This window comes from Alligator mississippiensis, chromosome 11 (genome assembly GCF_030867095.1).
Source record: "Alligator mississippiensis isolate rAllMis1 chromosome 11, rAllMis1, whole genome shotgun sequence".
NCBI lineage: Eukaryota > Metazoa > Chordata > Crocodylia > Alligatoridae > Alligator > Alligator mississippiensis.
The window spans coordinates 13,792,464-13,817,974 of record NC_081834.1 but is presented as its reverse complement, the minus strand read 5'-3'; the positions used below and the strand labels follow the sequence as shown (position 1 = coordinate 13,817,974).

The 25,511-nt window shown below is 47.3% G+C and overlaps 1 protein-coding gene across 5 annotated transcripts in view; it reads left to right on the top strand.

The window, feature by feature from the left end:
* Nucleotides 1–25,511, top strand: part of NTRK3 (neurotrophic receptor tyrosine kinase 3) — a 314,023-nt gene that overhangs the window by 187,914 nt on the left and 100,598 nt on the right. For 2 of the 5 annotated variants that reach the window (XM_059714589.1, XM_019477849.2), the window contains one exon: nt 18,691–21,494. The exons of the other annotated variants lie outside the window; for them this stretch is intronic. In XM_059714589.1, coding sequence (XP_059570572.1) covers nt 18,691–18,809 — 119 coding nt within the window. In that variant the 3' untranslated portion in view covers nt 18,810–21,494. Of the gene's footprint in view, nt 1–18,690; nt 21,495–25,511 lie in introns of those variants that run through there. 5 annotated transcript variants of the gene reach the window in all.

Genomic DNA, 25,511 nt, shown 5'->3' with positions numbered 1-25,511 from the left:
TGCTAGAAAATGGGTGAGGAACTTGCTGTTTGGTTTCATTCCTCCCACCCCTTCTTCCTGAGCTGTGGACAGGGAGCAAAGATGGGCTTTTTTTACTTCCCCTAAGCCTTTTATGAGGATTTCCAATCCACATTCTGCAGAGGGGTCTCAGGCCTCCAGGCTGGAAGCTGCTCAGATTGAGAAAGAAGGACGAGGATGTCTCAGCATAACTTTCAAGCTGTATATTGGGCAGTTCACAGTTTAGTTTCTGTTCCTAAGTCTTCCTGTCCCAGAAGAGTGCCATAAGCACTAGGCTGCAAAGCCATGCCCCCTCTCACTTGCTGTCCTTGTAAACCTCTGACTTTTGCATTCTTGGCAGTCCAGTGGCTCAGCTTCAAGACTTGGGGAAAATAGTCTTCTCACCTAGCCTGTACAGTAGTCTGGCGGTAAGAGCCCTTGCCTAGGAAATGTGGGTTCAGATATCTTTAGGGGGCAGGGAGGTGGATTTGGGGCTTCCCAGTCAGGTGTTTTAACTACTCAGCTATTCAGTAACACCCCCAATTTTGATCTGAATTAAATGCTGATGATAAGTGTTGGAGATGGGCTGGGAGGGGATGTTCTGTCTATCTTTCTGGGGCTTCAATGCCTCCAGAAACATTTTCAATCACAGGAGAGCAGAGGCAGGAATTGGGTGCCATGGTGAAGCACCTCAGATCTTCATCTGAATCACTTCAGAGCATACACAGATAGCATTGGAGTCCAAAATAGAGGTGTGTAATGTATTTAGAGGCCTGATGGGTTTGGTATTTGCTCCCACAATGTCATTTGAAATGGTTCTTTGGAACGTAGGTGTTTTGAATGTGGTCCTCAGAGTTCACAGTGAGAGGGCGCTTTCTAGATCAGTACCATGGCGGGCATGAGATCGAGGATAAGGCTCACTAACCCAGGCACTTGGGCACAGCTCAGCAGTGGACTGAGTCTTGGTGAGTGAGCAGGGTAGAGCAGGACATGCGGGCGACTTGGGAATGCTTTGCACAGGGTTTATCAGAAAGGAGTCAGCAGTTAACGTCTTTGCAGCTGTCTAGAAACATGAATCACTCCATACAGCCCCTCGGGAGGTTGGTAAAGATCCTCAATTACATTTTACAGAGGGGGAAAAAGGAGAAGGGATGCGGTCTTATTGAAGGTCATGCAAGTTTAGTGACAGCCAGGACTAGAACTCGGGTTTGTTGGTTCTCTAGCTTGCCTTTGCTCCCCTGAAACATGATACCTATGTACTTTGTGCTCCCTGTGGTTATTTCATAGCCAGTTGGAGGAGAACAAGACACAGGAATTCACAGCCATGTACCCTGCTCCATGCTCCCATTCCAGCTCAGACACGATGCACGCTCTTTTGGCTTTTTTCCTGCTCCTCTTTGAGAATGTCATGTCAGATTCTCCCCTCACCAGCTGATTATTGAGCCGAGGGAGTTGTACTGTGGGTTTAAAATGGTTTTACATTGCTTTACTGGGACTTGTATAAGGTACTCCTACCCTTCCCTTGGCAGCCTGATGGAGCTACGATGTATTGGTCTCTCCTGGCCAAGCTGGTAGGAGCCGGGGGTGGAAGAGGAACGCTGTGTTACAGGCACTGTAGCCAAGCACATAGATTTGACACAGAGTGGCTTATTACAGTGGGAGTGTAGGTCTCAAAGACAGCATTGTATGACATTTGCCTTGTATGAAGGGAAAATTGCTCCTTACTGCTTGACCCTACTTGGCTTTGATTCCTGGATAAAAGAACGAAACGTTGAGCCTGGGATCCTAGACTTGCTGACCAACAAAAATTTGGCGTGCTCCAAGTGACAGATTTTTACCTTGGCCTGGAGGAAGGAAGAGTTTATTGCCTTATTTATTACATTTCCCCACAGTAGCATAAATAATATTTCCATAATAGATGTGGGCCTTATGAATAATATAGAGATTTGATCTAAGTAATTGCAGTGCTTTTTAATGGCCAACATCTTCAGTGTTGAATACTATTAATGATCTGCCTTGACTCTGCTGAGGGCATTTTTAAACCCCACTGCTGTGAGGATTTGATAAATTTGGGGGAAATCCTAATGTACCACTTAATCACTGTGTTCCCTTTGGGACACTTTGGAGAAGAGCATCCTGTTTGCTGTTTTTGCTTAGCTTTCCTTGGGTCCTTCCTGGATGCCAAGGTTGTGTAGGATGCTGGGAAAAAACCCTGTCCCTTAGGCAGCCACACTGTGCAGTGCTCCTGGAGGAGCTATCTTTTGGCTGAAATGTAAATCAAAGGTCCCATCTGCTCCTTGTTGCCATTAAAAATCATTTTTTTGAAGAGCAGAATTGTTAAACATAGTGATAGGGTTAAACTGGCATTTGAGTAATGCCATTCTGCCTCTTTGAATCCCCCTTGGCATTTGAATTGGTTGGGCTCCTCTCTGCTTGCTGCCCTAAACTCTTGTGTGGCCTTGCTGCTCTGTGCTTTTAAGCGGGCAACTGCATTATATTATAACTGGTACCTTTCCAGGCTGCAGTGCTTTAGGATCCTTTGAAATAAAAGGCACTAAAGATCTCAGGCAGACGGCAGGGCAGATTTGCACCTATATTGACTAAATCACAGACGTATAGCATAAACTTGCATACATAGAGGGCTTATTTCATAAGTCCTTTCACAGCATCTTGTGAAGTTAAGCCGACTGTTTATGAAAACTGCTAAAGAGGTTTGTAATAATTATGAAGGTTGAACTCGCACTATCACTTTGCGGTTTCACTAGCATCATGGGAGCGAACGTGACAGTAGTTATGAGAATTGCTGGATGGCCATCGGCACATTACGTCAGCATTCCTAGAAAGTGGCCATCCGTCAGGTCGCCTGGTTGCCCGGTGGTTAGTGCTCATGAGATGGCTTGTCCGGTTTATGTTCTGAGCACTCTGCCCCGTCTGCAGTGCCAGGAGGCCTCTTTAAATTAATGGAGCTGTCCTGGAATTTTATGGATGCCTTTTCTGGGGGTTTTTTTGGGTTGTTTTTTTTTCCAGTCTTCACCTCACCAGCCTTGAATTGGGCCGTAAATCTCTCGCATTACTCGTTTCCCAGCCAAGTTCCTTTTGTAAGTCATTTCACTTCTTCCCTCACCCTTAGAGCGGGAGCTTGCCAAGGGGAGAGCCTCTCGCCAACCATGAGGCCTCAGTTCTAGTAGAGTCACTACCAAAAAGGGGCAGGAGCTGGGGGTTGGCTGGTGACCTGGGTAGGCAGGGGCTGCATGGCCTCAGGTGTTCCTATACCAAAGCATTGCTGCACCTCATTAACTCACAGAGCCCTTACAGATAACTTTTATTGATCATCAGCTGCTTAATCAAAAGCTCTATCACAGTTTGCTGCCGTGCTTTGCCTCCCCCTCCCTCCTTGAGCTTTCAGTTCAGGTGAGGTTAACGCTGTCATTAGGGACTGCTCTCTGGGCCTTGGTACATAACAATCTTGGGTAGGAGCTTGTCTCTTCTCCCCCATGTGTTACCGGGCAGAGGCTTTGCTGCACGATGTGAGCCAGGCTGCTGTAAAAATCCACTGATGGTGTTTCTGATTAGGCCCTGGGAGCAGAGGCTGGCCTTCCTCGCATGAGCGCTCCTAGCTGCTTTGGGGAGCTCAAGCCTAGCATCCAAATTTTAACTTGGAACCACAGCTGACTAGCGCATAATGCTGCCGCGATGCCACCTGGCCAACCCAGGCCACCTATTAGATAAGCACCCAGCTGCTGCCAGCTGTGTCCATCAGCTTGCCTTGGTAAAGCTAGGAGATACCTCCTCTTTCTTGTGCATTATCATCAAATGCAGCATTCTCACACTGTCCCAAGCACTGACTTGTGGTCATTGCTGTATGCGTGTGTGCGTGAATGCCTGTGTGCGAGTGCATGTGTGTGAGCTCATGTATGAAAACAGTACCTCCCTTCCCATGTTCCCCTTGATGTTTTTGCTTCCATTGGGCAGTGCTGGGGATGAGTATGCTGGGAGGGAAGTAGTGTCTGTGTTAGAAGGTGGAAAGGTCTCTGTGCAGTAATAGAGAGAGAGAGAGTCAAGGTTTTGAGTGAGCAGCCCTTTGCCTTGCATGTGGACTAAAAAGAAGATTGTGTGGGAGGAAGGCAGTACTATAGTGCATCTAAGTAACACACACCAGATATAATATCAGACACACAGCTATACCCCTCAGGAATAGAGGCTAGCCACCCTCTCCCTCTACACTGAGCCTTGCATGCCAGAAACACAGACCCGGGTCGCTTGAACTCAAGTTGAACCCCTTCAAATGCAAAACGTAATTGTCCTTCTCATTGTCAGCCAGCCACCAGATGTGACAATGCACGTTTGCTCAAATCATGTCAGTGAGCAAGAGGAGTCAGGGCTGCCTGTAATGGGGGAGAAAGATAACCCTGGGGAAAGAAATGAGAGGGATAGAAAATCTGAGCTTGGGCACTGGGGGTAAAAGGCAGAAGAGTTTGAGCATGGGTGGTAACATGGACAAGAGGATGTGCAGAGACAGCTGTAGAGGAATTTGAATGGGGTGGCAGTCCTTGGTGAATCAGATAGCAAACCTTGTTCATTTTGCTTCTTTCTTTAACCTTTGCAATACAGTGTAGGGCTGCATTATTTTCTGGTGTTCTCAGCACGTGTGATTTGTGGCTACAGAATGCTCATTCAAGCCACCCCCTCTGGCTGCATGCTCCTTTTTGGTCATGCAGTGGCCTTTTGCAATCACAGGATTGTCCAATGAGTATGTCATTCCTGCCGATCTGGAGGTAATGGCTGGAAATCTGCTTAATGGCTTTGCTTTCTCTGGAAGTCCTCCGCTGAAAGGGAAATGGAGATTCTGCTCCGGAAGTATTATGAATCTGAATCTTTTCCCAGAGCTGGAGATGTCATCAGGGCCCGGTTGTCAGAAGCAGTAACGGGCAAACGTTGGCTGAGACATGCTGAAAATTCCTTGGAGGGTGAACTTTGAATTGGACACTTCGTTTTGTACCTGCGGCTTCATATGTAGCTCAGTGGCTGAAGCTGCTGAGTTTATGATCTGTTCCATTCTCTGTCTCTCTCTTAATAATTACTGCATTGAAAACAAGCCAATATTCTCAGCATGTGTTGGTCATGGTCCTGCAGTGGTCTCATTTGATTGTTCGGGGTCATGTCCTATATAATGTCGCCTGATTCTCTCGTCAGTCGATAAAAACTCAATTTAAAAAGAGAAAGTGAGAGATAGACAAATTGGGAGAGAAACTCAGCATTCCTGAGTCAGGCTAGGTCCTACATCACTCACCTTTTGGCCAGATAGCCATGGCGCAACCATATGGGCAGTCTAGCATAAGCTGAGCCCTCTGGATTAATTTCTTTTTCTTGACAGTGCTAAATAGAAGCAAGGGATCTGAAGCACATCGCTGGGGATCCAGACAACACCTCTCTGCTCCAATGGAGCCATTACTCCAAGAGGCAGAGTGTCCCCTGGAGGGAGTTAATCCTTCAGGTCTCTCGAGGTGATGGCTCTCACCTAGTCTCCAGTTAGGCGTTTGAGCCTCTTGCTCCTTTGTGTCTCACATGTGTGCTGCACACCTACTTAGAGGCATATAACCTTCCTCGACCCTCTACTAATTGGTCACACAGATGAGACAAAGAGGGTCTGATTTGGATTGGACTCATTTGCATGTGAAATAACCACATCATGTCACGTCACAGTAGGGTGGCAACCATCCCAGTCTCAAGTTTCTGCTGTCCTCGGGGTGGAAGCAGCTCATTCAGACTGCTTAGAGAATACCACTGTCATTCTCTTGGGTGCGCAATGGTAGGAAAGGGGTAGGGCTGACTCATAAACTGTTGTCTTAGCTGAAGTCTTTTGGTTCCACAGATTTGGTTCACTCCTAATGGAAAGCATTGTAAAAGGTCTCCTAGATCAAGATGTCACCCTTATGGAGAGAAAATTGTTTTCTCTCCCTACTCCAAACAGAAGACAAATCTTGACTCTTAACCCCAGGTGCACAGGCCTCCTTTGGAGGGGGCAATACTGCCTGGGAAAATGACCATGGGCTTTTCAACCACAAGCCACCGACCCCTGAGTTGTCAGGTCTTTCTTTGCTTGATGGCTTGTATCACTGTTAGACTGTTAGATCCCCCCTCGCTTGGTTTAGCCTTCTTGTCCCAAGCTCTAGATGGACCCGCAGCGAGAGAGGGTGTCCTACAGGCGCTGCCTCTCCCACTCTGCAGACAACTTGCAGTACTGTACACAGCTGTCTGGGGGAAATCTCTTGAGGCTTTGTGCTTCCTTGTTCAATGAAGGTGCAGGATGAATAAAGGGGCAAATAGGTTGGGGTTTCTGCCATGAGGCAGAGGGCATGGCTGAAGGATGAGTGGTGTTAAGTGTGCAAAGGCAGGATAGTTGGACCATTCTATTATAGCAGAAGCTGGATAAAATATTGGCAGGATTTCCAACAGCCGGAAGGAGGAAAGTGACTTGCATATTCACTTGTGTTATAATCCTTCAAGGCAGGATACCGGCTCTGATGGCCTTGGAACCTGGTACAATTAAGTCTGTCCCTATTTGTTCTCCAAATGGAGATATTGCTTTAATCAGGAAGGCAGAGGCAGATACGAAGTCTATAAGAAGTAGCTTCCACACAGCAGCTGGCTAAATGTAGCAATCGATGTATCCGCTGTGGAATGTTTCCTGCAGAAATATTACATCCTTTCTCATTTACTTGATGGTCCTTAGGGTGACTCAATCAAAGGAGTTGCAAACACACAATGCAGCCTCTGATCTAGCGGGTGTCCATTAGAGAGGCATTTGCTCAACGTTAATGGACCTGTTGATTAGCAAACAAACCGGTGGTTTTTTTTAAACAGAAAGTTGTTACCTGACTGTGGTTGTTAGCACTTGAGACATTGCTACCTGGCCTCTTCAATGCCTAGCCAGCTCCTGCGGCTGCAAAATCCATATGAGGCTGCTTGAGAAAGCAACTAAATCGGGACCTGCTTCAAATGTCCCATCTCTGATAGCTGCTTTATGTATGATGCAGTCTAGTGTGGCAGACAGACACCTTCATGCAAAGGCCTGGCGATTTGATCGCTGGGAGCAGTTTTCTGTAATCTTCCTAGGCAAGACATATGATTGAACAGCCTGCTCTGGAATGGCTGCATGAATCAGCAGCATTCAGAGAAGGTCCCCTCCAGGATCCTGGGGAATTTGAGCACTGCCGAAGGAGGGACAGATCCAAAGGACCCCAGATGAGATTTTCAACAAGTCTCCATGTGTGGGAGTAACCTGTCAGTTGTGCAGAGACCTTCAGCTTGCCTTGACTTGCTCTATAAAGCTGTTAATTCTGTACCTTACTACAGAGATTTAATCTTTGATTTAATCCTCATCATCTTTTTTTTGTGCAAAATTTCCCAGACAGATCACACAACTTCAGCTGCACTGCATGTTAGTAGATGGTGTTTGAAATGCCAGCGGTGTCAATCAGGGTTATTTTATCCAGTGTTTAAAACGGCCCCTTGTCTATTGCAAGGTGCCATTATTGCTAAAACCTGTGGAGCTGACCTAGTACCCGGAAAGTTTTTTGCAGAATTCCCATAGCAGAGGTGAGGTTGAGTTTAATCAAGCCTCCTAAAGAACTGGAATCCCCCAGGTTAGTACTAGACCTGTTCAGGGAATGCACCTTCCTGGCACAGTCCACGATCAGCCGGTGTCGGGACACAGGCACATGCGGTCGCACTGAGGGGGTGAAGGAGAAAGAATGGGTTTGGAGTGTGGGTTGTATTTCAGCCATCAGGCTCACGGTGGTAACCAGCTGCTTTGTGTCAGGGAGTGAATATAAAGCCTCAGTGCTTTGCTGGGAGGGGAGGGTGATTATGGTGCCATTCAGCTATCAGTGTAAAGAAGATATTGCCCAGTGTGGTATGCCAGGAGGTGCTGCTTCCCCAGCAGTATTCCCGCTGCAGATCGGGCAGTGTGTTAACCACTCAAGCTATCTGTTGTTCCAAGCCTGGCTCCATCACGACGGTTCTTCCTAGGGCTGACAGGAGCTGAAGTGACAAGGCAGTTAGTGGATTAGGGCAGCAGAGTGCGAACCATTTGGCATTTCTATCCTGATTCTTCTGGGTGCCTTTAATTAGCATGATTGCGGCACACGCGATTACGCCTTGTTCTGTAGCTCCCCTGGTTAGAATAATGATTCCCATGGCTCCTTTTGTTACAATTCCCGATCATTTAGAAAGTCTCCCGCTAAAAGCTATTAAGCCTTAATGTAAAATGGTAGCAAAAGTTCAGCAGCAAGATGCTCACAGTACATGCGCACATTTGCACGTCAGTGGGACCCCAGGTATTTCTTCACATCTTCATCTCATGCTGCTGTGCTGTGTCCTTTAGGCATGCATCACACACTCCTTGGGGACTCATTCCTCACTTTGTGTGTGGCACGTGCACACACACACAAACTTATATGCCCAGGATCTCACACTAACCCTTTGTGCATTACACACACAATCCCACACGTGGTGAAACACCTCTGCCCCACCCATCACATGCTCACGCTTTCATAGCCTGCACTTGCACGCCACATCTGCTTTCTTGCACATGCTCTTTGTGCATTGAACACCCCTGCCCCATCTGCATACTATTCCTGACTCGCGTGTCCGCAGTCATGTTCCCAGGCAGAGACCAGAGTCTCTTCTGCTCTTTCACACCTGCACACAGTCGTCGCTTCACAAACATGAAGACCAAAAATGTCAGTGGGAAAGGGTGTAATATACTGTGTCACAAAAGCAAAGAGCCTTCTGTGCAGTTTAGATGTTCCCCTGGCTTCTCAACTTTGAAGTCTGTTGTCGAAAGGAGAATAGGGATTTCTGGCCAGCTGTATGTGAATGAGTTATTCTGTTCCAGTACCTTCTTGTCATGAGCCCCGCTGAACAAATCTTTCCTTCAGTTAGAGGTGCTTCCTTCCCCAGGCTGATATTGGATGTGCACGTGTCTGTGGCACAGCTTGGACAGACAGACCTTACACCCCGCACAAAATTATCTGCTGTGAAAAAAAGGTCCGGCTGAGATGTTTTATAGTCATGGTGCATTTATGTGACTCATGGAAAGAGAGAGAGGTTTATTTTCAGGCCCAACATGAAAGTGGGTCAGGCCAGGGCCAGACTGTCACGCAGTTCATTAGGCACAGAGCTGGCTGCCAAGAGCTCTGGAGCAAAGATTCACAACTAGGCCACTTAAAGAAAAGGTTGGCAGAAAAAGACACCCCCCAAACTAGACAGACAAACATCTTCAGCCCTGGATTTCATTTCACCCCTGGAGTGCTGCACCGCTCCACAGAGCTCTGCTTCCTCTCCGCAGGACTGTGAGAGGTTTCTCTCCCATCCAAGCCTCCTTTCTTTCTCGCCCCAAAGCAAACAGCTTGAGGCCTCCCAGCTCTTATCTCGGCTCCCTGTTGCCAACTGCTACAGGGAAAGACCTCCCTGCCTTTCCAGCCTTTTTCCCACACATAGTCATTGGCTTGAGATGCCTTTGGTGGGAGATAAGTCTTCTTGCCCTGCCCCCCCGTGTAGGGTGAACCCTGAGAAATGCTCATTTCTCATTCAGCCAGGGCTACCCAGAATTCATTGTCAAGGAGCAACATGTTCCCAGCACAGGCATGGGCTCTTTCATCCCCTGGGGGGTAGCGAGCTCCTTACTTTGAAGGAAGGGAACTCTGCCCATTTTGCATGTTGCTTTGTATCACGGAGCTGGTCTCCGCCAGCCCTATCCTCAATCTGTAAACACAGCCTAGGGACAGGAGCCTTCCCTTAGAAGCCTGAAACGGAAATTTGTTTCCTTTCGAATATTTTTCTTTTTTCCACAAAGGAAACTTCTTGAGAATCAGATAGTTGGGGAATTGGCAAGAGAAGAACATGCACAATAAGACCCTTCTTTTATGAAGCGAGTTGCAGCTTGGAGGAGCGGGAGGAGCACGGGGGAAAGGGTAATAACGCCAGGCCGCATAACATCCAAATGGCTTTAAGAAAAATAACAAACTCCTATTACACTGGGCCCCCTGCTGCTCTTTGCTTTCTTGCCCTCAACTCTTCCTGTCCCCATTTATAACCAGTTTGTGGTGACATGTTCCCAGCTTCCTGCTGAGGTCCCTAGTGATCTTCACTTCTAAAGCCCCGGTTTCCATCATGATTTTTAAAACTCCATTGCATTTTACCTGTAGGATGCTTCTTCTGGTGCTTCAGGCTCTTATGCTGATCCTAGAGAGCAGTTCTTGTCCTTCTAGGCAGCTTGAGGCAATGCTAGGGAAAGAAATGAGCAAGAAACTATCTCCACTTGTGATTGCTCTTATCCTCCAGCCTCCTGTTCTGCTCTTTGGGAGCATGGATGGATGCTTTGGTGGTGCAGGTAGAAGATGTCCTATATCCACGGCTGCAGAGATGAAGCCTTTCTCGGTTCAGGGTCTTTCCACCCCTTTAGTTCCTGTTTGATGCTTCTGAATCAAACACCATCTGCAAATGTGTCCTTCTGTCTCTTGGGAGCCCTGTGCCCACTGACTGCTTAACTGGTGAGAGTTGCCTAAAGACTGGGCAGGAGTCTGGGGGTCAGGGCTCCACAGGTACATTTCCATCTCTGTCACTGATGCCGTCTATGACAGTGGATGAGGCTCCTTCCTGCCCTGTGCCTCTGTTGTTCCATCTAAATAACAGGTATGCCAGCTCATGCCTCAAGTGGAACTGTGGGGCTCAAGTTCAATTTTATAAAGCACTTTAAGTGTGCAAAGAAATTGATACCATGTTCGTTTTCAAACCAGCTCAGGGGCTTCCTTTACTGCAATGGTTCTCAACCTTTTGAGATTCAAGACACCATTTGGAAAATGCCAGCTCTTAGCTTTCACTTGTTCCTTGACTACAGAAAAATAATAGAGCAATTCTTCTGTTGCAAAGAACACAGAAAGACCATAACAGGTCAGCTCAGCGTGTTTTGGAAACCATGGGTTCTTATTTGAAATCTCTGGCTTTATCTCGTCAATCATGTGTAGGTGTTTGCACACCTAACAGTGCTAATGTTGTATGGCACCCTTTACAGGATCTCACATCACCCTGGTTGAGAATCACTGCTATACTGGTAGGCTCCTTGACTTCCCAGTCTGTGACCATAGTCAATCAGTTGTTCCATAATTTGGGTTTGACACCAATTAAACAACGTGGTTAACTGCAAATGGTCATCCAGGATTCTTCTCAAGTGGGCTCGGATTCATAGACAGATTAGTCTACAGTTCCAGCAACTCAGCATCATCACGCTCAATGTAACTCTGTGTATTTGAAGTGGCTGCAGAACAAAGTCTGTGTGAGAATAGCAGTGACACTGGGGACCTGTCAGGCAAACCGGAACTAAGGAACTGAGCAGCTCATTGAAAGAAGTGCACAGTTCTTAAATTGGTAGCAATCTAAGGGCAGGTTTAACAATGACAAAAGAATATATTTTAAAATCAAGTAGGTGAAAATAATGTACTGTGCTGCAATCGTGTCTTTTTCAGATCAGGTCCCAAATGCTTTGCAGAGCATGGTGGCAAAGGGGGAGTGGGGCTGGGACAAAGGGAGGGCTGGAGAGTCAGCGAGGTGGGAAGACTCATGGCAGTCACACCTTGAGACCTTGAGTGGTACAGAGGAAAAGGTTCTTGATTCCCAGGAATAGCAATGTGGGGAGCAATGGGAATGAGGGGAGTAGGATGAGACCTGCCATATTAGCAGGACAAGATCCTTAGAGGAGTGTTTTTAAATCATTTCATTGTGTTTGCTTTCCTCACTGATATATCAAGCCAAAGGTTTTGCTGCATGCCTTTGCTTTGCTGCGGTTGCACAAGCAGGGTAGGCTGCCCTGTACACTAAAACATGCCTCTCTCCACCCAAATGTTCGGTATCTGACCCTATCTGGTTCGAATGAGACAAACACTAAACTCTGTGCATTGAGGGGGAAGCTGATGGATACCCAATCCTCCCCCCTTCCGAGTAATCCCTTGTACTCTGGCTTCAATCTAATGAAAACAAAGTTGAGGAGGCCCAACTGATCTGGCCAAAATCCATCAGTCAGTGGGCCTCCAAGTGGCTTTAAATAGCTGCATCTCGGTGCATTGTGGGGGAAGTCTGGCTCAAACCCTGGGTGAGAAGGGTGTGCTGGAATTGCAGCACAGGGCATCTGGACAGGCTGTTGCAACCTTGGCACCCTTGTAGCTGAGCTGAAAGTGATTTTTTTTTCTTTCTTTTGCTTAGTCTGAAATGATCCCCCCCAACCTAGAAAACATGTTCCCGTCTCACTGTGGGGCTGTCCAAGGCGGGGGCTGAGGGGAGTGATGGGGGATCTTGGATCTCTGCCTTTTAGGCTATCAGGCTACAGTGTTTAGTGTGTTGGAACCACTCCATCCATGAAGGAGTTCCAGAGAAAACAAACTTGTGATCCCAGCTAATATGGAAATGTCTCGTATTAATGGAGGCAACAGCAGGAGTATTCTGGATACTGGAATTTCTCTGACCAGAGGCTTAATGAATCTGATGCAGGATCTTTTAAAAGTTCACCATTTGGAAAGCTGGGAATACTGCCCTCTTTGCAAAATGTCCAGTTTAGCTGTTGTGTATTTCTTTCCCTCCTCTGGTGAAGCCATGTACCTAAAAACAGGATTTGTGCAGCTCACATATTCCTGCTTTAAATTCCCCGCACTATCACCTGAGGTTGTGATCCTCTGACTGTGATGTCACATTTTCTTCCCATAGAGGTCATGGAGATTACACAAATGGAGGGCTATAACTTCATCCTGACCATGGTTCCCAGAGGTGTTAACCTCTATTTAGCTCAATGAGATCTGCAATGGTTTGTTTGCTCAGGAGGCTCCCAGCAGCTCCTGGGGTTGAACCCCTGAAGTATGGAGAGCAATTAGAGGCGAGCAGCTGCTAAGGGACAAGGATCTAGTTTGCATGCAGCTGTCTCTAGGAATTAAGGATCTGGGGCAAAGGTGTTGGGAACATATGATGCCTCTTTGATAGGGATTTTCTATTGTTCCATTAAATTTAATTTAGATCTAGTCGAAGGTCATTGTTAGACTATCCAAATAAAACTCTTTGGTAGACAACCGAGAGCAGAATCGGCCCTACAAAAACCAAGGGAGTCATAAAACTGTTGCAAATGAGAGGGCAATCAGACTTTCTTGCCTTCAGTACACAGGGCTGAGGAAAAACATGGTCATCTCTTGACAAGAGAAGAGGGAGCCTCTGTGGCTGCTTGTACACGCCACGGGGGTTCAGTTCGGCTTAGTTCTCCCTAACTTGAAACGGTGGGTTTTTAAAAACTCACCATTTCCACCGTTTCAATTTATGGAGAATTAAACTGAATTAACCCCCCGTGGCATATACACAATGGCAGGGGCCCAGCCCTTACCTGCCTCTCCGGCGGGCAGGGGAGAGCTGCCGGCGGGCCGAGCGGTACCTGAGCTGTGCAGGAGCCCGGTGCTTCCCTTCGCGGCAGCGTCTCCCAGGCAGCACCTGCCCATGGGCAGCCGGCCTGGGCGGTCCCGGGGGGCACCACAGCTGCGGAGGGAAGCACCGGGCCCCTGCGCAGCTCAGGCAAGCAGGCAGGCTCTGGGAGAAAAAAAAAGATCAGGCTCCTTGCCTCTTTTTTTTCTTTTTTTTCTTTTTTTGTCCAGTCGAGCCTGCCTGCCTACACGGTCTGCCGGTAGGTCACACAGCAGCGGGAGGAGGTGGCGGGGCAGTGCACGGCATGCTGGAAGCCCACGCCCCGTGCATGGTTGCACCCTGTTAGGTAGCAAATTAAAACACCTCAGAAGTGTTTTATCTTCCAACGTCCCGAAGTCATATAAAGAGGATTATGCCACCGAGCGTGCAAATAGCAATGCCATTAAAGCCGAATACACCACTGAACGTGCTAATCGCAACTTTATTAAAGCAGAATATGCCGCCGAGCACGCAAACAGCAACGCCATTAAAGCGGTGCAAAAGAGCATTTAAGCTACTTTAAAGGCCAATTTTGTGTGACGTACAAAGGCCCTATTACTCTGTTGATCCTTTGTGGCCAGCTTTGGAGAAGCCTAACTTAGGCTTTAGGCCTAACTGCATGTAGCCCTACCCCTGATACTGGGTAAAATGAGGGTCCTGAAGGAACCTCCACCTCTGAAATATAGCCCTCTGTGTAAGCAGGTCCCACCCACTCCGATTCGGGGGGCCTTGAGCTTCAGGGTGCTGCTCAGGGTAGGCAAGTGACTGACAGACTGCGTGCACAGTGCTCCACTGGCCCTAGGGACACAGCAGAGCAGTAGATGACAGCAAGCAGGACTTTCTTATCTGTTGTCTTTGATGTCTTGTCAGGTTGCTCCTTTCATTCATGTACAGGCCTATATAAAAGATGTCCTGATACCATATTCTCTCCCCCCCCACCACCCCTATTACAGGTTGAATTACATGTAACCTGAACTGGATAGGGGTGGAAATGCTATCAAGAAATGTAAGAGTTAAATCTGAACTTGGGTAGCGGTTATTATTAGTGGGCAGCCTCTGTCTTCTGAATAGCTATTTTTGTTTGACGTTGCTTTGCTAAGAAACCAGAGCAGCCGGTTGCCATGTCTGTAATGCTTCTACAGTACGTTCTGCTGCTGCATTAAAAAGCAACATCTACCTCATCCTGTAGGAATCAGCCAAGGTAACCTGTTTCCACAACTGTATCTACACTGCTAGTGCTATCAGGCATTGTGAGGCCAGCCTCTCTTTGCAAGTACCCCCTTTCCTCTCAGCAGACAAGTGTGTGCTGAGTGTTAGCATCTAGTGCCCCTACTTTGACTGTTGACTCTCCTGTGTGGGCTACGCTCTTCTTGGCGGGAGATAAAGAACTATTAAAGCCTTCACTATAAAAGAAGGTGGGAGCCAGAAATGGGTATGGAGCTTTGTCTTTGTCCCCACAACCTGCTAGCCAACCCAGCTGTGCCAGTGTCATGGGCTAGGTACATGGCTGATCTGAGCTGTCCAGAGTTTGAAAAGACTGGATTGTACATGAAAGCATAGCAGTTGGTCTACCTTCTGATCCGGGAACATACCAGAGAGACTTGGCTGAGACTGGGTTGAGGTCTAGGTTTCTTTAATGTAGCAAGGGCAAGAATGCTGGAAGTAGGGAAGAGAAGAAACAAAACCAGAGAGAGTCACAGAGGGCAAGGAGGGCAGATGGCCAGGATGGGGGGAAAGGGAACAGACACCCTCAAGCTCACCCTCCTTTCAGCTGCCATGCCATCCCAAACTACTTAGGGACAAGTGCTGCATCTGACTCTGCCCACCCCACAATGTCTGTTGAAACATCCTGTGACTCCCAATATTCATGCCAGAACCAAGCCCCTGCCCTCCCTCGTCTTGTTGCCATGCATTTGCTCCACTACCATTTCATGAGTATTAAGTAAAACCAGTCACATTAGACCAAGAATGGTCCAAGGGTTCAGTGACAATCACCCCCAGCCTGAACTATTAACTATTCTCCGTCACATTTTCCTCAAGGCTTTGGTATGTTCACTATTTTCAGATACAGTCCAATGTACGTGGGGAAGGGGGTGGGGACGGGAAGGGATGGGATGGGGGTGTGTGTTCCCCCCACTTCTCCAGCCAGTGCCAAAAATAGTATTTTTCCTCCTACTTTTCCATCTGGTACTGAAAATAGTGAAACATCATGGGAAGAACTGTTTGCAAGATTTCACTGGCCTGCTCCAAAAGCAGAAGGTGCCAGGTATGTCGGGGGGAAGAACAGAATATTCTCCGAGATTCCCAAACCGGTTTTGGAAACCTTTGTCATTCAGGTCGTGGGGAGATTGATGCTTGTCCCAGCAGCATCCAAGCTCTGAACTGTCTGAGATTCACCCATTCCAACACCCTGAGACATCATCCATCTCATTTTTGGTAACCGGGAAGCAAACCTAGTAAGAGCCGTGTTGGTTTCTGCTCCATACGAAAGAGAACCGGGTAGAGGGCTGCAGAATGGAAGAGGAGTTGGTGAAACAGAGCAAAGGCAGCCAGGAAAGGAATACTGTTATCTGATTTCCATGAGGGATTTTCACAAACCAAAGCACAGATTAGAGACTGTGAGAGAGCATTTTTTCCCCCATCAGCTGTAGGTCTTTGTGTCCCCTAGACCTTGGGAAGTAGTGACTTGCGCACTGACACACTCCTTGCTGTTTCCCAGTAAGAGGCACATGCTGCTTAGGAGACCCAAATTTACTCCCACCCCACATGGGCCCAGCATGATTGCTCTTTATATGACTATCAAGACTGTGAGAGTCTTGAGGTCTCCAGCTGGGGCTGCAGAACTTACCACTGATGATGAAGGAATGAGGCCCAAGCTCCTGGACTGCCTGATTTTTCACTTGTCTCTTTGCTGAGGCCTTTGTCCCCTGTGGTTTTTGAGGTCTGCTGCACATGATGGCACTGGAGAAGTGGAATTGTCTTTATTTAGCATGGCTGGGACATGAAAGGAAAATAAAGCAGAGATGAGAATTCCCCCGAGGCACTTGGCTGTCTTGAGAGGTGACTATAAAATGCAACTGTGCTCTGAAAAAGCAGCTGTGAGAAAATGCCATTCTACGATGCCATGTTTATAATTTCCCAGGGACTCTAATAAAATGGGTGTATACTTTACCACCCACTCTAAGGATTCAGCCTTGGCTCTGATCATTAAGGTGGGCTTTTCCTCACCAGTAACAAAACCATTCTTCAGCTGGAGTGTGATCACCAGGTTTGCTCCTGATGCAGTAGAACCCGATTATTTGTATCCGGCTGATTTGCAGCCTGCTTAGTTTGCAGTGGCTGGCTGAGCTGCGTAGGTGTTGGCTGCAGCTCTTGCTTCAGAGGGCACTGAGTCTTTGATCAGCTGGAGCTCACCACCAGTCCTGCACAGATTATATACCTGTTCAATTTGCAAACCCTCATCTTCGCAGGGGGGTTAGCTATATGAAGGGTCAAAAGGGTGAAGCATCCAGGTTCTGCTGTACATAGTCAGAACTGGATCTAACTCAGACTCATAGGGATTTGCTTGTTTCTGAAGGGCCAACAGGAATGAGAAAGAGAGTAAAATATATATTAAAAATAAAAACATTGCAAAGGAAAACACATTCAGGGAGCCAATCCAGTGAGAAAGAAGCAGCTAGTTTTATGAAGCTGCTTTTCAGACTAGAACAGCACTTTGAAACTAGTAGTAGTAGTAGATAAAAGTAACAACAATAATAGTATTAGTGTTCTTGTTGTTATTTCATGTCTTAGATTCAGATGTTAATGAATACAAGCCTCCTGTCCTATTTCCTTTCATGCCTGGCCTGAGCACTTCAGGGGACACTGAGCCTTTCATTGATTCATTTTGTTCTCAGGGAGAGGGTAGCAGCTCTGAACTAGCTTAACCACTGTGATGAGAACTCCCTGCCCAGGAGTTGCATGCTTTGCAAAGAAGTGCTGAAACAGCTCCTGCCCTCTCCCTGTGGCCTTCGGTGCAAAGGTGCCCTGATGATTCCAGCTGTGGGACTGCCTTGTGAGCTCATGAGCAGCAGACGTAATTAGAGCGACCCCAAGGCTACTGTAAGATACATTTTGGTGGCCGGACTGGCACTTTGGTGGTTCCAGGATGAGGAATACATAAAGGTAGCTTCCAAACCAGTTTTCTCCTCCTTCCATACTCTGGAACAGGAACTCTCCAGGTGGATTCCTTCATGGAGGTCCTATACTTCATGCCGTCAGGAGCGGAAAAGGCTTCCTCTCTCTAACCCCATGACATTAGCCACAGGGTCTCCCCACAAGCCCAGCAAATCTCTGGGAAATCCCAGAGCTGTTCAGGACTTTTGCATTAACTCCAGCCCCAGCAGCAGGCCTTCAGGCTTTGACATTGTGGTCCTATTGGAGCTACTGTGGTAGGGACTTCCCTGATTGCGGCAGTCCATGGAGAGGACACCATCCCAGGCAATATTATGCGTGCCTTTTAAGCTCCTTGGGACTGAGGAGGGCAGACACTGGCCCACTCTTGTTTTCTGCAGACCTGACCGGACTTTACCTCTTTCATGGGGAGACTACATCTAGAATACCCTTCCAGGGGTGGGATTGTGCCCACATAGGAAGGAGCTTTCCATCCAGTTGACCCCTTTAGTGCATATACACAGAGGTAGATGGCAGAGTTTGGGGCCGTGAAATGATCTCCCAGGCACGGTAGTCAACACCACTGCTTGAGATCTCTCTGCCTTGACAGAAGAAAGCACTGGAGACCCTATAGCAGGAATGATCCCAGTGTTTCCTGCCACTCGCTGCTGGGGAGAGGGCCTAGATGAGATCTTTTCCGTCTTCTAACACACATCTGTGTAAGAGAAGCTGCATTTACTCATCAAATCGAGGAGTACTCGCACATCCCCCCACCCCACCCTTTCCTTCTCACATTCATGTAGCGCATGTGCCTCCCGAGGAGACTTTCCTTTCATCATGGAAAGAGGTAGCAAGCTAGGCCCGGCATGGAGAGGGCAGTTTGATTTTAATTTAACTGCAGCCATTCTCTGGTTATTCATTTGGTTCTTTTTTTAATAATTACATGTGTGTCAATATCTCTCTCTTTTTTTCTAGTTTTGCTCTTTTTTGTTTTTTCGTTTACTTTATTTTGCTTTTTTCTTTTTTCTGTTTTTTTCCCCCCTTTAGGTTTCAGAGAAATTATGTTGAATCCAATAAGCCTCCCCGGACATTCCAAACCTCTTAATCAAGGCATTTATGTTGAGGATGTCAGTGTTTATTTCAGCAAAGGACGCCATGGCTTTTAAAAACTCCTTAAAGGTCCCTGTTCTGATGTCAAGTTTATAGGCTGTGCCCTCAGAAAGGTGGGAAGCAGTGAGCGTGGTCTGTATGGATCGAGGTCTCCTCCTTGTAGGACTCTGCAGCCCCGCCTGTCCACACGTTAAAGCCAACTGAAACTGTGGTTTTCTGTCACCAGATAGCAGGGTTGTTCTTTTCCTCCAATGGTCGCTGTGTTCGTTCAATGTTCCTGCAAGGCACAACCGTGGCAATGAGAGCAAATAAAGAAAATTAAAACCCAATTTAAAGGAGCCATCCTAATAACACAGTAAATAATAGTACTTTGCTTTAAAAAAAAAAAAACAACCAAGCCAACCAAACCAACATCTTTAGTCATGTCCTCCCTGCTTGGAGATTTTTCTTGTAAGCTTGTGTCTTCACAACACCCAGTGAATGCTGCCATCACCCTTACTGTGGCAACGCAATGGGAGCTCTCCCAGAGCGAGCTGAGACGGGGAGCCTGGAAGATACAAAAGCAGAGTGAAGACTTTTGGTAAGAACAAAGGCAGACCTGCTCCCATTGTTTGCACAGGAAATCATGTTGGGAGTGAAGATGGGAAGGAGTAGGAAAAAAAAAAAGCATACTTCTTTAACGGGAAGAGAAGGTGGTTATTTTGGAAGTGCACGTGTTCTAGGAGGCGTTCTCTTTGATTGCGTGTTAGAGCAGCTCTTTGGATCTGACTATCTCGTTGTTGTACTTTGGTCTCTCCCTGCTGCTTGACCGATGAGCTTTATCTGAGGAGTTTCCTGGACTTCCCACATGGATGTGCAGGATGGTCAGTGACATTGCCAGGACTAGGGCAGTAAGTGAAGTGGAAAAGCATATCAGACACACGCTGGTCCCACTTAGGGGCCTTTTTTTGCCATTCCCTGAGCCCTCCCCTCTATTCCACTGAGCTAGAGATTTGCCATAACCCCGTCATGCCCACAGAATGATCAGCTCACGGCGGACAAACCGAAGGGGAAGAGAAATAAGCATCCTGTTGCTTCTTCTGTGGCATAAACAGAAATATTGATCCTGTTCTCTGGTCAATATTTGTATTTTCTTCCCTCCTCCTCCTCCTCCTCCCCCATCTTGTCTTACTTCCTCCAAATCCTCTAAGACGGAGAAAAAAAAAAGGGAAATCCTTGATCGTATCCTCAAGAGAACCCAGCTGCCCTCCCAACAATGCGCCATTGGACTCGCCAGACCATGAATGAAGATTTGCTCTCTGGGGAATGAAGATTTGCTCACATATATAACAGAAAACCTATCAAATGAGGCAGATTTTCAGGGGCAACTTCCCCCCCCGATCCTTCCCCAACAGATCCAGGTGTGGCCAGATCTCTTTTGACCGGAGTTGCCAACCGTGAGCTCTCTCACCAGCCAGTCACCTTGCTTGCCTCTTCAGTGTACTGAGGCTTTCCTCCCATGTCAGGAATGCTTATAACTCACCGGCCCTGGTAGGGTGCTGCCATTGGAAAGCGAGACAGTCCCCGTCAGCCCAGATCGAGCAGAAGTGGCAGAACGGGCTGTTCTGTTGTCACCCAGCATTTAGGGATGTCCCCCCGTGCACCTCCTGGAGATGGCAGAAATGGTCTGGTCTCAGACTCACCAGGGGAATGTGCCTGTGGACCTTCCAGTCTCTTCGTTTACTGATTCACACGTGCAAAAATGTGAAGTGCAGTAGAAGAGAATATATATCTCTCTATATATAGATACATATCTATAAGTATATATAGAGATTTATATACATCTATATATATAGATATATATTTTAAAAAGGGTATCAATGATTTCTTTTAAATTAAACCCACGAGTGAGGGGGCAGCTGCATTAGGACTTGGGTGGCCTGGTTCTGTTCAGATCAAATAAGAAACCCTGACCAAAACTTGGACCGAAGGGCAGTAGCCGATGATATTTCCAACCCAAATTGGATCAGGAAATTTGGGAGACGTGTACCAAGAAATGACCTGTGGCTTTCATGATTTCCACCTCAATTTTTGCAGAAACTTCAGAAAAGCATCGAAAGCACAGGGTGCTGTGTTCAAACTGAACTCCCTGCCTTCTGAAATTAGCCCATCTGATTTGGGGATGTCTTGTTCATCTGAACTGTTCAGCCTCCTCTTCCCTGGCACTGGTCAGGGGACAATGCTCTCCGCTGTCTGCGTTAGTCTTAAGAGACGTGTGAACCTGAGGTCTGAATCAAACCGCCCAGGGGAGGGCTGAATTCTGCAGCTCAGGCCCATTTCTGCTCAGAAGAGACCACACAGAATAATTTAATGCAGCTCTCCCCACTGTGATTGATGACTTGATTATATAAATACCAACTAAAAGTCTCTGGTTCCTCACTGCTGAAAACGAAAGCCGGTCATGGTCATTTTGCAATCGGTGGCTTTAAATAGCAAGTCTAAGGATTTTTATTTTTATTTTATTTTTTAATTATTGTAAATCATTACCTCATTTTTCTGTCAATGAGAATCCTCCATCCCTGAGCATTCTTATCTTGCCATAACTGTCATCTTGTGCTATGGAAATGGGGACGGTCCCTTTTCACAGAGATTCTAGGGGTGTTCAATGTCTAGTTTCTTAATAAACACTTTATTTTCTAACGAAACAGCTGCCCCAGGTTTCTTCTTTGAAGACAAAATAAATAAAAGTTCAGAACAACGCATCCCATAGTCTACTTTTAATGACATGCTCCACGTACAGATTGTTTTGGGGGTGGGGCTGGGTGGGCACAGGGAAGGGAATTTACAGTTTCGCTTTGAAAGGTGCTCCATGTTGAGCGTTGGTTCTCGTGCTGGCTTTGGTTATGAGACTTCTCTTCCATTAGAGCTGGGGAGCAGCTGAGCATATGTTTCCATGCCTAGGGTTTCTAGCTCAAATGGCCTTCTACCCCAGGGCCCAGGAAGTCAAGGAGCAACATAAGGGCTTGCAAAGACAGGCTCGTTCACCCTGGAAGGAGTTCCAGTGGCGGCCTTTCATCAATTTATCTGGAGCCCTGAAGTTTGCATCAGCTCTGCATGCACTTGTTGCTCAAGGAGCACTTTTGGAAGTGCCCCTGGCTCTTGCTGCTTCTGTGGAGGGCCTGTAAGAATGTGCATGGTGCCCTCTGAAGTTTGGGACATGCAGGCAGCTGTTCCTGCAAGAGAAAGCTAGCCTGTGCTGACAACAGCTGTGATGGGAGTATAGAGCAGGGATGGAGGTGACCATGTTGTACTCAAGCTTTTCCTCCTCTTCGTGGAGAGGTTTCTCGGTGGCCCAGCAGTAGAGCTGAGATTCTTGGTGGTTTGTGGCTTGGCACACTGGAGGGACAGGGGTAGCCTCACTAGCAAGGCTGTTAAGAGGAGCCATCATTTGTATAACCCTGTCAGCATCACCGCACTGACCCCGCAGTGTCTGCAGGCGTATGTGTGAAAAGGGAGAGGAACCCCAGAGAGCCCCCAGATGGAAAGTGTTTGAACTGACATCAATAGATGCTTGTAGAGCAGGGTCACTGTAACTTTCCCGAGACAGCTGATGGGAGTTTGATGGTTTTGCAATGGCCCCTAATGAGCAAAATAAAGCACCATACTCTGGTATCTCTCTGTCCCCTTAATGTCCTGAGCTGATGTTCAGGTTTGTGCATTGCACAGATACTGCAATGACGTTCCTGCTTTATTTTCCCTTCTGATTAGGAGATCTTTGCACCTGGTGAATGGGGCTGAGGAACAGATGGCAGCAGAGCCTATGAGCACCCAGAGTTTGCTTTAGGCTCTCCCTTACTCAGGGCTTTGGCTCAGTCTGTTTAGAGAGGCAGGTGTGTGCTGTCTTGGAGGAAGGGGATGCTTCATGCATAAGATGTGCTTCACAGCCTGTCCCACTTGTTGCTGCAATGGGTGCCATATCCTGGCCTGCTTCTCTTCCCTGGGATGCTGGAAACAATTCAGTCTGTGGGAGCTCCCCCAGACACCCTCCCAGGGCTCACAGATCAATACTGCTTCTGGCAGGGACCTAATTAAAAATTACTGCAGCCTTTCATTGTGGCCTAGTTATAGCCAGATCTTAGTCTGCCTGCCTCACATTTCCAGGACAGCCCATTTCCCTTATCTATAAATGTCCATGCCCTCCGTGTGCTTTGGAAGCTGTGAACTCCAGAGAATCAAAAGTCATTAGGCCTTAGGGTTTGAACTGTACACAGGGAGGGTGGGATTGTGTATCTGCTTCTCATTGTGCCGGTGGCTGGGCTTGAGGTTGTGTGTATCTGATGGCTGGGCCCTAATGCTGGTGTTAGATCTCCATACCCATTGAGACATCAGTGAGGTCATGTCATAGAGAGTACTATCCAAGCACCTGTCCGAGGAAGCAGCATTTGTTGACTTCTTTCTGTGAGCTAGGATAAGGCTTACGTCACAACCAAAAAAAGAGCGTGCCCTCATTGCGGGTGGGAGGACAAGACTGAACCCTGCTGGGCTGAGAGGCGGCACATTTCATTAACTTACAATTAGCATTTTTCTTTTGGAGATGGATTCCAAAGCATTTTGCTCAAAGTTTCAATGGGTTTGGTGGGCTCTGCTCCGACTGCAGAGGACAAGTGTCCACATCACCAAGCCCTTCCTGAGTTCTTGAGGTGGGGCCCGGTAGCATCTCGGGGCTGGAAGACCAGGCCAACACTGGCAGCTTTACAGAGCAGAAGAGGTCAGGGCTGAGGTCTGTTGTTGGCAGAACTATGTGCAGGGACATCTCAGAGGCCTTGCCCCTACTCTGTCCTTCTCCTTCCCCCCCACGCCCCAGAAGATGGACTCAGAAATTCTGGCTTTTGTTTTATTGATTTTGGAAACCATTAGTGTATCCCTGATCAGTGCTTCTTTCTTTAGAAACCAGAAGAATTTCTTAGGGAAGGTGGTTCTGGCCCTAAACATCTCTATCTTTACAGTCTACCCCTTTCTCCATGTAGAGGGCAAGGCAGCTGGCTCAGTTCCCAGCACACTCCCTCTAGAGGTGAGGGTTGCTCCAAGAACTTCACAGAACTGTAGCGGAGCATCCGCTCTTCGCTTCGATTTGTACCCAGTGCAAGTTGCAGATCCCATGGGCTAAGCCCTGGCATTAGCAGAGGATAAAGAGCCCTCGATACAGTAGTAAAGCTTTAAACACAGGCTTGAAGGAGCAGAAGAAAAAGAGCGCACGCAAGAAATCAATGCAGGGCGGCTTCATTTTTGTTTAACGTTCGGAACTGCTTCAGCTGTGGCTTATGTAATGAGCCAAGGAGTCCTTGTTACCTTGGTATTTACCAACGCCTTCAGGCACTGATCAATTGGTGCAAAAGTTTAACAAGCCGCAGGAAAATGAATGCAGTCACTTTGAAGGGGAAATAGTTCTTCTGATGGGCGCCTGGTGAGTGACATCAGTGGAAGGTTGTTTAAGCTGACGAGGTGACATTTTCTCCCTTCTGAACATTTGTGTCTTTTGCTTTGTGCTTATTTCTTTGAAATCTCTGCCTTGCTCCCTCTTCCTTCCCAAGGCTACATCCATGCTCTCCCTTCTCTCCCTTTGACTGAGATGACCTGTCCCAGGCTCTGTGGCATAGTGCAAAACAATCTCCCGTCACATTTTCTCTAGGGCGAGCTCGTGCTGCTTCTGAAGTACTTCCAGGCCATACCAGTCACTGGGAGCAGTCACAGAGACTGCATGTTCCCGCCACGTTGAGTAATATTGGGCCAAAAAGCAGATTAGCATTTCTTGAGCATAAGGAGAGATCAGTCTTTCTTATGCAGTCTAGGACTTGGACAAAAAGAAAATCAAAGCATTTGGAAGGAGACAGGTGTGGCTGTCACAGCCTTCCCTAAAATGCTAATGCACGTGAAACCCAGCAGATAGGAGTGCCAGCAGCTCTGGTTCCTGATGGTCTTCACTGGCCTGACATTACTTCTGTATTTTCTTCCCTTGGTTCCTACTGTTGTAGGAAACAGTAACCAAACTACTACTAACCAAACTACTACAAACTCAGCAGAGGAGCCAGCCTCCTAAAAGAGCAGGCCATGCAGCCGAGTCCTATCTCCTTTTCCCTTCCTCTAGTCACTGACTCTTTGGAGTGAATCCAGTTGCAGAGATCTTTCTTCCCTCTTGTATTTGTATTGTGAGCCCCCAACACTTGCTGTTTAAAGCTGTGGTTGTGCACAGAGGTGGGCTCCTGATACCATAGTCCCTTTTGTGTGGCTCTGGTACTAAGGTTTTCTTCCTTAGTACTTCTCTGGTGCAGGAGTGATTAAATATTTAATGCCAGGAAAGAAACAATTGGCCAGAAGATCAAGATTCAAATAACTCAGTGGTTCAGCCGTGATATTTTTCTACCACTGTCAGACTCTCAAGTTGGTAGGTTCATCAGCTGATTAAATTTTTAGTGTTGAGTTTCATCGAGTTGGATGTGCTACGAAGGGGGTTTCTTTTTTTCTTTCTTTCTTCAGAGGACTTTGAGATGTTGCTTCCATCTGATAGGTAAGTTCCCACTCCTGTTCAATTAATGCAGACATCTGAAACAACCAGTTAATTGAGTTTTTCCAAAGCAGAGCCTTAGGGTTAAGGTGTGTTTCAGTTCTCAGCTTGACACTGCTGGTAACTAGATGGCAGTTTGACACTGCTGGTAACTAGATGGCAGTTTGACACTGCTGGTAACTAGATGGCAGCGGATTCCTTTGTCAAATAAAGGTGG